The sequence below is a fragment of the Capra hircus genome, chromosome 5 (genome assembly GCF_001704415.2).
Source record: "Capra hircus breed San Clemente chromosome 5, ASM170441v1, whole genome shotgun sequence".
Classification (NCBI taxonomy): Eukaryota; Metazoa; Chordata; class Mammalia; order Artiodactyla; family Bovidae; genus Capra; species Capra hircus.
The window spans coordinates 17,697,406-17,709,608 of NC_030812.1; the positions used below are offsets into that span (position 1 = coordinate 17,697,406).

Consider the following 12,203-nt stretch of genomic DNA (forward strand, 5'->3'; position numbering starts at 1 on the left):
ATCCTGTTTAAAGCACTGTTACATCTGAAATTTTTTTTCTATCACTTGCAATTAAACCTAACTGTAGCTAGTTGCTAAAAATTCCTACTTGTACATCTTACCAAATTGTTGCTAAGACCAAAATAAGCATTCCCATCATTTTAAAATTTACTGCCAATAATCACTCTTATATAGTAAACATCTACCGAATTATACGGTTTATACTTATATAAGGCATTGGTCTAGAGTGGGAGATCACACGTGTTTGTAAGAAGTGAGCCCTACTCTCTGGAGAATATGGAAGAGTCTGCTGTCCCCAAAATCTATTCTCCCTTTCTTCTGCATTGTCGTTCAGTTGCTAAGTAGTGTCTGACTCTTTGAGACCCCATGGACTGCAGCACGCCAGGCTCCTCCGTCCTTTACTACCTCTTGGAGTTTGCTCAAATTCATGTCCATTGAGTTGGTGATGCTATCTAATCATCTCATCCTCTGCCACCCCTTTCTCCTTTTGCCTTCAATCTTTCCCAGCATCAAGGTCTTTCCCAATGACTTGGCTCTTCGATTAGGTGACCAAAATACTGGAGCTTCAGCCTCAGCCATCAGTCCTTCCCATGAATATTCAGGGTTGATTTCCTTCAGTACTGACTGGTTTGATCTCCTTGCAGTCTGTAAGGACTTCTGCTGCATGGCCCTTCCGCAGTAAATTACTGCCTATCCTTCAGTACATGCTCTTTGCTTCTTGCCTCCTCTTGCTCTCTCTCACTGTTTGGGACTGGATGTGAGGGTAAGGTCCTGTTTTACATGAGGCAAATGAAGGCAGTACCCTAGACCACCTAATTCTAGATCAGTACACAAGTGAGAAATAAACTTCCATCATGATTTTTGCTACCATTTTTCAGATGCTCCTGAGAGCTAAAACTAATCCAAATCAATGAAGGGGGAACACCATTAACTGACAAATACATGTTAAAGTCAAGACAAAGAGACTATGTAGTATATACCCCTCTGTAGGCTTTAGGGGTCATATGACTACAGACCAACATAGTGTCATTAAATAAGACCTCCTCCTTACTTGACAGCAGAGATCAACTGTCAGCTTTCCTCCTCTTGACCAGAATATGCAAACCCCACAATACCTATCACCCTTTTAAAGTAATTTAAGCTACTGGCAAAATATAACTCTCATACATACATAATACAGACACACATATAAATAAGAATATCCAGTGGACCTTGATGGTGCTCAATGATCACAGTACATTTCCCGAGTCTGTTCATTCTTCAGATGACCAGTTCATACCTTCTCTTTACTTCTTTCACCTCAAACTTCTAATACATCTGCCTCTCTCCTCAGTTTCATCTGAGAACTCTACTTGTTTACTGAGAAAATAGAAGTTTTTACTGTCAGGACATCTACCCAACCACATTCAACTCCATGTATACACTCTAGCTTTCTTCCTGCTACTATGGGTAACGCTCTGTGTTCCTAAGCTTGCTACTCTAGTGAACACTAGGTCCCATCCCATTGCCTCCTCAAGGCTATTAGTCCAGAAGTCCTTCTCTCATTCCCCTGCTTCATCAGTTCATGAATTGCTTCTTCAACGGATCTTTCCTATTAACTTAGAAACATGATTATTTCATCCATTTAAAAAACACTTTTTACCCTTCTTCCCCCAAGATACCACTCTATTTCTCTCTTTTCCTTTGCAGAAATAGCCCTCAGAAGTCTTATATTTGCCCTATTTCATCTCTGTATTTTCTCTTGAACTAAAAACCACCACTGATAAATCCAGTGGTCAATTTTCAGTGCTCCTCTTGACTTAGCAGCAGCAATGAACACAGCGCTGAACACGGCTGCCTATGCTCTTCCTTAATGACATTCCTCATGAGTTTCGGAGCTCCTTACACTGCTGGTTTTCCTCCCATCTCCCTGGTCTTTTCTCTTCAGTCTCTTTGTGCCTTGTCATCTCCCCAGGCTCTAAGGTAGAAGCATCCCAGAGCTTGGTCTTAAGATTTTTCTTCTTAACCAACAATCTCTATCTTCCCCCTTGATCATCTCAGCCAGCTTCATGACTTCCACTACCATTTTTATGCATACAGTTCCCAAATTGGTATGTTTAGCCTAGACTATCCTCCTGAAGCTGAGACTTTTATATACAAGTACCTACTTAATGGGCTTCCCTGGTGGCTCGGTCAGTAAAGAAACTGCCTGCAATGCAGGAGACTGCCTGCAATGCAGGAGACTGCCTGCAATGCAGGAGACTGCCTGCATGAGAACTGGGTTTGATCTCTGGGTCAGGAAGATCCCCTGGAGGAGGAAATAGCAACCCACTCTAGCATTCTTGCCTGGGAAATCCCACAGATAGAGGAGACTGAGGGCAACAGTCCATGGAGTCACCAATGTCAGACATGACTTAGCGACTACACCACCACCACCACCACCACTACCACCTACTTAACACTTTCACTCAGATGTCTAATAAGCATCTCTCACTTAACAAGTCTTATTTAACTAAGTATCCGATCATCTCTAAACCTTCTCTTTCCACAGTCCTCCCCAGCATTCAGACCAAAAACCTTGATAACTTTCTTACCTCTTACATCTTATCTGTCAGCAAATTTCATTTCCATCACCTTCAAAATGCATCCAGAACTGACTATATATAACTTCACTGCTACCTCCATGCTTTTGGCTACCGTCACCTTTCCCCAGGTTGCTGCAATAGATTTACTGCAAGCAGGTTTCCCTGCTTCTGTCCTTACCACGCCTCAAGTCTATGGCAAACACAGTCCAAGTCAAACTACATCATTCCTTTCTTCAGAAACTTTCCTTGATATCCATTCTCACTTAAAAGAAAAGCCAAAGTCCTTGCAATGAATTGTAAGGAGGGCCCCATGTGATACAGCCTTAGCTCTCTGACTGTATACCAATGACTGCCCACCTGCTCACTCCACTCCAGGCAAAATGGCTTCTTTACTGTCCCTCAAACATGCACCATGCACTCCTGCTTCAGAGCCCTGAGCTTATTTGCCCCCCCTCAGGAACATATGCATGGTTCCCTCCCTCAGTTCCTTTAAGTCTTTGTTTAAATATCTCCTCAGTGAGGCTTTTGCTTCACTATCTAAATTACCACCACACCTTCACCAACACCACCAACACCGTTACTTCACTTACACAAAAACACACACACAGACTCACTCATTATTTCCCATGTCTTATTTTTTAATCTTGGCAATCATAATAAATGGACTTACTACGTCACAGAATTATGAACAGTTTGCATTCATGTGCTCTAGTATAACTATAGCATGTAGTGTTATGGAAATACAGGATCAATGATGTTGTAAGGACTTACTTTCAAAAGATTTGATGAGTTAGGTAAGCCTGCATGACCCAGGGTAGGGAGAAAATGACATTATCAAGTTGCATAAGATTAATTTAAATGTTGACAAGTCAATTACTTTTGAAAAATCTCTGCAACATTGTTACACTTATCAAAAGTTTATTTTCTTTCATTCTCTGTTGATTACAAAAAGGAGGATAAATACTATCACCATTTTTCATTTCTTTTATACAACCAATCTGGCAAAAGAGGTTGATGTAATTTTCATCAGAGAAAATCTATAGAAAATACTGCCACCATTTACAAGTTTACACACTAGTATCACATGTAAAGTAGTTAATAATATCAGGTAAAATTTTTTTTAAATATGATAAAATTCAAATAGAGAAAAATCAACAATATATCTATTGCTATAACATAATTCCATTATAATAAAAATAAAACTCTTTAAAATTTAATGGTATCTAAAATAACTACATACTTATAAAATATTGAATTACCTTTATTTCTTTGGAGCTCATTTTTCATATCTTCAATTATAAATGTATTTTTTTCCATTTCTTTTGTATATTGTTCAACTTGCTCACTGAGCATTTTAATTTGACTATCTCGCTCTTGTATACCCTATAAAATATTTTGAATATCACATATTTTCACTTTCTGAATATTAATATACAATTTAGAAGTAAGAGGGCTTCCCTTGTGGCTCAGCTGGTAAAGAATCCACCTGCAAAGTGGGAAACCTGGGTTCGATTCCTGGGTTGGGAAGATCCCCTGGAGAAGGGAAAGGCTACCCACTCCAGTATTCTGGCCTGGAGAATTCCATGGACAGTATAGTCCATGGAGTTGCAAAGAGTCAGACACAACTGAGCAACTTAGTAAGAAGAAGGTAGGTCTTGTTTTATTCAACAGAATTTTAAAATGTATTTTTTTATAAGTCAAAACTCTTACTATTTTGTATACCTCAACTACACTAATCACTGTAGGTATACTACAGTCTCTCTAGTACTTAAAGATAATACAAGGGCTAGCACTCTGACAAACAAAAATTCTAGAACTCTCTAATGTTTGTGACTTATGACTTCTTTTGTGATATTTTCCCTCATATCCAACTATCTTTTTATCATTTTATGTTTCCATTTTGCCTTGTGCTTTTTTCCCCTTACCCAACTTCACTTTCACCCTTATAGTACACTTCATATGAAAATCTTGTCCTTTGCAACTGTCCTTATTCTCCAAATACTTCCAAAATTTCCTTCCTTCTTCTAGACTATGACTAGAGAAAACAGTTTATGCAAGTGTAACTTCTTTCCTTTTTGTCCTTTCCTTCTTTTATTTTTGGTCATGCCACATAGCTTGCAAGATCTTAATTCCCAGACCAGGGATCGAACTCATGACCCCTGAAGTGGACGCATTGAGTCCTAACCACTGGACTACCAGGCATATATGAATACATTGGTACTAAATATAAAAATTTAATGCAGTACAAATTACAGCCATATTTTAGTTTATTTCACATTGTACATCATATTTCAGCACTAAAACCCAGTATATAATAAAGTTTAGTAAGAGTATTAGGATATTTAAATTTCTAAAAGTTTCTAATAGTTCCTTATAAATAATTCCCAAACAATAAATGTATTATCTGCATCAACAGAGAAAAACACACAAAATAATTCTATTCCTAACTCTAAACCTAATTATAATTTTTGCTTAGGAGTGGATGATATAAGAAACTTCTGAAGACTTTATTATCTACCCAAAGGGGCCAGTGACTAGATTAGGCACAGGAGATAAATGAAAGACAGTTCAGAGTTTCACTTCCAACTTCAATAAAACTCAAAGACAAATTAAATTTTGAGAAAGTTTTACCTGTTGTAGAGCCATAACATTACTTTTATCAGCATCAAGCTGGGCATTTTTCAGTTTGTCCCGCAGACTATGTAACATTTGCTGATACTCAATAATTTCATCATCTTTAGAAGACAAAATTAACTAGAAATAAACAAAATACGGTTTGTTACATAACAGCAAAATTAATAAACCATTTCTCATTTATGATCAATACTTCAATATATACCATTAGCAGATCAAGAAAATACAGGCAAAAAAATCTTGGAAGTGAGAAAATAGCAACAATTGGAATACCATTGTCCCTTTTGCATACAGCCTGAAGTTCAAATAAGAAGTGATTCAAAGATATACACTGTGCTTTTTTCTTTTTAAGGAATTCAATCTTTTCATTTAAACAACGTCAAGTTTTCAAAACCCAAACCTCAAACAAGAAGATATAACTACTTCCCTGCAATTACAAAGTGTATACAACTAATCTTTAAAAAGAAAACATTAAAATGACATGAAGAAGCATAAATACCCTGAATGAATGAAAGACGCATATCTACAAAGAAAAATTACAGTCATACAGTCATTAAAAAGAACAAAGCAATACTATATGTATTGATGTAAACTAAAACTTAAAAGATACTAAGCAAAAACAAAGTGAAGAATACATTTACTAATGTCTCTCCCCCAAAATTGAATGATTAAAAACAACTCTAGAGGTCTACACATGACAGTTCTTAAGACTTTTCTATCTAAGACATTTTATACACCTTTGGAAATGCCTAATAAAAATGCCACTAACCAGTACAAAGCCTTTAAAGAAAATTAAGACTAAAAATTGAAATCCAAAATTAAAAGCTATTACAGCAATTGAAAACAAGCACCTTCCACTCTTCTACTTTTGCACTGACAGCTGCCATGATTGGATCATCTTCTTCATTTTTTGCTTTCAGAAGATCTGTAAGCTCCTGCACCTAAAAGGCAACAACTATTTCATAAACGTTGTAAAACAGTATAACACAAACATATTTATTACAACTGAACATTTATACATGCATTATACACAGTGATAAGCATACACATGCACATATATACATATATACTTAAAGGCATATTCATTCTTGGAGCAGTAGCTAGGGTGACATTAAATGGTTTGTGCATCTTTACAGTTGTAAAAAAGTACTTTTTGCTCCAGGAGTTGGTGATGGACAGGGAGGCCCAGTGTGCTGCATTCATGGGGTCGCAAAGAGTCAGACACGACTGAGCGACTGAACTAAACTGACTGAATTATATTTTTAAGCATTACTCTATTTTTTAACAAGTTTAATCCTGTGTAAGTAGTGAACAATATACTGGTTTCTATGACATGCAGAGTACATTTATTCTAAGGTGTAAAATTAAACTTTATGATTCACAGGACCTCCAAGAGTCTTTAGTAGAAAATTCCCCAAATTAATAGCTTTCCAGGACTGCTGTCTATATACTCATTCAGATATCACCCATACATGGCAAGAAGTATAAGGTATGTGTAAGGAAACTAGAAAACCATATAGAGGCAAATGTATCAGCATGGTAACATATTACAGTGTAAGATGGTATACTAGACCATAAGACAAAATCTCATATCCTAGAAAGTTAAAGTACTTTCCAATTTCAAATAAACAGTAATGAAGCAATATGAAGTCTGTCCAAATAAGTTAATCTAACAAGAATCCTTACTTGAAGCCGGTAATGATCATTTTCTTTTTTTAACTGATCCATCATGCTATCTGTCTGATGCACAACAGCTTTCATCCTATTATACTCATCAGTCATCTTCTCCATTTCCTGGACAGACTCCTCTAAATTTTTTCTCATTTCTTGATTCTGAAGTTCAATTTTCTCATTAGCTTCTGTTAAAGTCTAGGAAAGATAAAGGCATTATAGTTAAAAACAATGTAATAAAACAAATTAAAATTAAAATTAAATGGAATCATAAGTGTTTGCTGGAGAAAATGGAACTTTATAGATACTTAGTATCAACTAAATCAAATTTACCAACTAAATCAAGTATCAAGAAAACTGTAACTAAGAATCTTAGTTCTTAAGAAATGCACAAGATAGACATATAACAAGAATTAATTTGCAAGATTTGGAACTCCAAAGATGCAATTTATTTCATGTTTTACAAATACACATTTGCAGATTTACACTAAATATATTTAAATGTAGGTCTAAATACTAGATTTACATTATAATGAAAGTTTTATAAAAAATTATGGCTTTGAACTGACTTCCATTCATTTTACCTGAATTTCATCCAGATATTGGACAAGTTCATAGTTTTTTTTAGACAACTGTGATCGGTAGTCACTGTCTTCTCCTCTTCTTGATAAAAGTGTTTCTTTTTGCGAATCTATTTGTTTTTGATAGTCAATAATATCCTGACGAAGCTGTTCATTCTGAAGGTAGATCAAACACAATATTCTATTTAAAAAAACTATCCAAAGAAACAAAATTTCACCCTCTAAATAATCTCAAAACAGACCTTTAAAATCCCAAGGTTTCACAACACTTAAAGCCTCACCTTTTTCTTTAGACGTTTGTTCTCCAGAAAAGGACAAGAAGAAGGTAATTAGAAATGAGAAAGATAATATATAATTAAGTATAATAATAAGAAATTAAAGGAAAAAAAAGAAATTTTAGGAGAATAAGATATTATTTTGGATAATCAAAGAAAGCAAGAATATTAATTACCAACCAAAGCAAAAAAAATTTTCATTATATTAAAAAATAAAATTCATTATAAACAATGTACATTATTTGGCTCAGAAGAACCAAATAATTAACAGAATTTGTAAGATTTCATAAGAAACAAAAGTTTTAAAAGAACGCCAGATAAAATAAGAGGAAGTAAGGCAGAAATCCACTCACATACTGAGTTAGCAAATTAGCAGAGAACAGCTTAAAAAAGAAAGTAAGATTTACCCACAGAGATCTAACCAATGAATGCAGTACTTAAGGACCTTACCTTTCTATTTATTTTCTATTTCCCTAAGACAAAGTCACATCATAAAAATCACAGTTCAAAAACATCAATTACTTAGACAATTCCAGTTCTGGTTACAGAATTAATTTATGGAAGCTTTTTAATAAGTATCTTTGTTGAACCACCACAACTACTGAATTTTTTTACCAACCTCTCTCCTTAATTTGCTGTTTTCATTTTCTGCCTCCTCATTTCGAAGAGCCAACTAAAATACCAAAAAACAAATAAAAAAGATAAAATTCAGCAGTAATTCAATGTAATGTCAGGTTTTCAGTTTCTCGTCAATAAAGCAGAGAATGTTTAATTACTGAGGACTTCATGTTGACCCAAGACATGAACAGTTAGCCAAAATTTTGAAAACTACGGCTAGGAAGGATTAAGCAGGTTGAGTTTAAAAAACAAAAAACTCTAACCAAAGGATACAGAAAACAAAACCATTACTCTTATTCCTCAGCCTAAAACCTATTAATGAGCAGTCTTCTATCCAAGGTCTCTACCATTTTGCAGTTCTATCATCAGAGCTAAAAGACTTCGCTCTCAGGGAGCATTAAATTACTTAGAAATACAAAGCAGTACAACATAATGCTTAAAAAGAACCATGGATGCTTGGATTTTGGCTGGGGAAACTAAAAAGATATCACTGGGTCAACAGAGGAAATCTGATTATGGACTATCTATTAGAAAACAGCACTGAACTGATACTACATTTCCTGAGTATGCTAATTATATAAGTAGTTATATTGAAAAATACCTCTCCTTTCAGTGGAAATATACTGAAATATTTAAGAATAAAATATCATAATATTTGTAATATTTAAATAAGAAGTACCATGCTATCTCACATTAACTCTAATGGCTCACCAAAAAAGAAAGGAGAAGAGAGGGAAGCAAGAGGAGGAGGGGAAGGGAGGGAAGTAAGTCTGTGTGTGCGAAGACACTGACAGATAAAGCATGTGTAGCACGGTGTTAACTGGTGAGCCTATATAAAGAGTATGCGAGTGTTCACTGCTTTTCCTAAAATCTTCATGAAGATAAAGTTTTCAAAATAAAAAGTTTAAAGAAAGTTCATAATAAAATGCAATGTGCTATACAAATTTGGGGGCTTCCCTGGTGGCTCAGCAGTGAAAAACCTGCCTGCAGTACAGGAGCCATAGGAGACAGGGGTTCAATCCGTGGGTTGGGAAGATCCTTTGGAGGAGAGCATGGCAACCCACTCCAGTATTCTTGCCTGGAGAATCCCATGGACAGAGGAGCCTGAAGGGCTACAGTCCCTATGGTCGCAAAGAGTTGGACACAACTGAAGTGATGCACGCTTACAAATTTTACAAGTTTACCATTATCATTAGTATCATCTGGGAATTAAGGAACAGTCCTATCCTGTTTTGAACTGGGAAATTTAACAAGCAAACGCGTCAAGAACTTAAAGGCAAAACTGTTTACGCTACTAATGCTCATTTTCCTTGGTTTCTGAAACATCATACTCCTGATACTTTTCTTGGGCTGTTCCTTGAAGCACTCTTTCTATTTCATTAGACATTTCTATGCCATTAGACATTTCTATGCCTCAGAATTCAGCCTTCCAATCACTTCTATTGCTTCAATATCTATGACCCACAAACTCTTATCATCTACCCAGTGTCTCTCATGATTTCCTATCCACAGATGTCCTTTTGGAATATGCATGTTCCACAAGAAAAGCCGCTGCAATGAGAGGCCCACAGAATGCTACTAAAGAGTAGACCATACTCACTGCAGCTAGAGAAAGCCCACGCAGTAATGAAGATTCAGTGTAGCCCAAAATAAATTAATTTAAAACCTGTTTTTTAAAAATTCAAACTCAAAAAAAAAAAAAAAAGACTGACTTATGTATACCTTTCCATAGTATCCCACAGCATTCTTATATCGGAATGTATCCCCAGAGTATCCTACTATCTTATATTATCTTTGTAATTGACAGTGAATATGGCTAAGAAACAGAATAGTATGTCCACTGTATCCTTAGTATTTCGCATGCTATAAACACTCAGTAAAACTGAATGACTGGCAAAGGGCAAAAACAAATTGCCAAAGCAACTCATATCCATATTCTATTTCAAGGAACCTAGTGGCTGGAAAGGTATATCAACTATGTATTCAAGTTGTCCCTGAATATTCATTAGAAAAACTGATGCTGAAGCTCTAGTACTTTGGCCACCTGATGCAAAGAGCTGACTCACTGGAAAAGACCCTGATCCTGTGAAAGGTTGAGGGCAGAGAAGGGGGCGACAGAGGCTGAGATAATTGGATGGCTTCACTGACTCAATGGACATGAGCTTGAGCAAACCCTGAGAGACAGTGAAGGACAGAAAAGCCTGATATGCTGCATTCCTTGGTGTTGCAAAGAGTCAGACACGACTTAGCGACTGAACAAGTTGTCTGTGTGTGTGTCTAAGAATAAAGATAGTAGTCTAGGATATGAATCGACAAGATAGTTTTGATTAGCTAACAGTGAGTGGTATCAGTGATGAGAAGTTGATGAATACACAGGCTAGACAGAGAACAACAGCCTAGAAAAAGACACACACAGAAATCTCCCTAAGCAATTCTATTACTGTACAGCATAAGTAGGATCCTGCATGATAAGATATCTATAGTTATGTTTCACTGAGTCAACTAAACAGATAATTCGCTAAGAGCTTATTATTCACTTTTGTTGTTGTTATTTAGTCACTAAGTCATGTCCAACTCTTCAGTGACCTCACGGACTGTAGTGCATCACAGTCCACTGTCCATGGGATTTTCTAGGCAAGAATACTGGAATAGGTTGCCATTTCCTTCTCGAGTTCAGTTCAGTTGCTCAGTCTTGTCCAACTCTTTGCAACCCCATGGACTGCAGCACGCCAGGCCTCCCTGTCCATCACCAACTCCTGGAGTTTACTCAAACTCATGTCCATTGAGTTGGTGATGCCATCAAACTATCTCATCCTCTGTCATCCCCTTCTCCTCCTGCCCTAATCCCTCCCAGCATCAGAGTCTTTTCCAAAGAGTCAGCTCTTCGCATCAGGTGGCCAAAGTATTGGAGTTTCACCTTCAACATCAGTCCTTCCAGTGAACACCCAGGACTAATCTCCTTTAAGATGGACTGGTTGGATCTCCTTGCTTGTCCAAGGGACTCTCAAGACTCTTCTCCAACACCACAGTTCAAAAGCATCAATTCTCCGGTGCTTAGCTTTCCTTATAGTCCAACTCTCACATCACTGGAAAAACCATAGCCTTGACTAGATGGACCTTCGTTGGCAAAGTATTGTCTCTGTTGTTTATTACGCTGTCTAAGTTGGTCATAACTTTCTTTCCAAGGAGTAAGCGTCTTTTCATTTCATGGCTGCAATCACTATCTGCAGTGATTCTAGAGCCCAGAAAAATGAAGTCTGACACTGTTTCTACTGTTTCCCCATCTATTTGCCATGAAGTGATGGGACCAGATGCCATGATCTTAGTTTTCTGAATGAGCTTTAAGTCAACTTTTTCACTCTCCTCTTTCATGTTCATCAAGAGGCTTTTTAGTTCCTCTTCACTTTCTGCCATAAGGGTGGTGTCATCCTCATATCTGAGGTTACTGATATTTCTCCTGGCATTGATTCCAGCTTGTGCTTCTTCCAGCCCACCGTTTCTCATGATGTATTCTGCATATAAGTTAAATAAGCAGGATGACAACAGACAGCCTTAACATACTCCTTTTCCTATTTGGAACCAGTCTGTTGTTCCATGTCCAGTTCTAACTGTTGCTTCCTGACCTGCGTACAAATTTCTCAAGAGACAGGGAAGGTGGTCTGGTATTCCCATCTCTTTCAGAATTTTCCACAGCTTATTGTGATCCACACAGTCAAAGGTTTTGGCATAGTCAATAAAGCAGAAATAGATGTTTTTCTGGAACTCTCTTGCTCTTTTGATGATCCAGAGGATGTTGACAATTTGTTCTCTGGTTCCTCTGCCTTTTCTAAACCAGCTTGAACATCTGGAAGTTCACGGTT

General features: G+C 36.7%; 1 protein-coding gene across 6 annotated transcripts in view; it reads right to left on the reverse strand.

Moving 5' to 3' along the window:
- The window catches only part of CEP290 (centrosomal protein 290), a 94,111-nt gene that overhangs the window by 74,073 nt on the left and 7,835 nt on the right, over positions 1-12,203 (reverse strand). For all 6 annotated transcript variants that reach the window (XM_013963717.2, XM_013963718.2, XM_018047607.1 and 3 more), the window contains 6 exons: positions 8,345-8,398; positions 7,454-7,606; positions 6,885-7,067; positions 6,050-6,139; positions 5,196-5,318; positions 3,824-3,947 (listed from right to left, as the gene is read on the reverse strand). In XM_013963717.2, the coding sequence (XP_013819171.2) occupies positions 3,824-3,947; positions 5,196-5,318; positions 6,050-6,139; positions 6,885-7,067; positions 7,454-7,606; positions 8,345-8,398 (727 nt within the window). The remainder of the gene's footprint in view (positions 1-3,823; positions 3,948-5,195; positions 5,319-6,049; positions 6,140-6,884; positions 7,068-7,453; positions 7,607-8,344; positions 8,399-12,203) is intronic.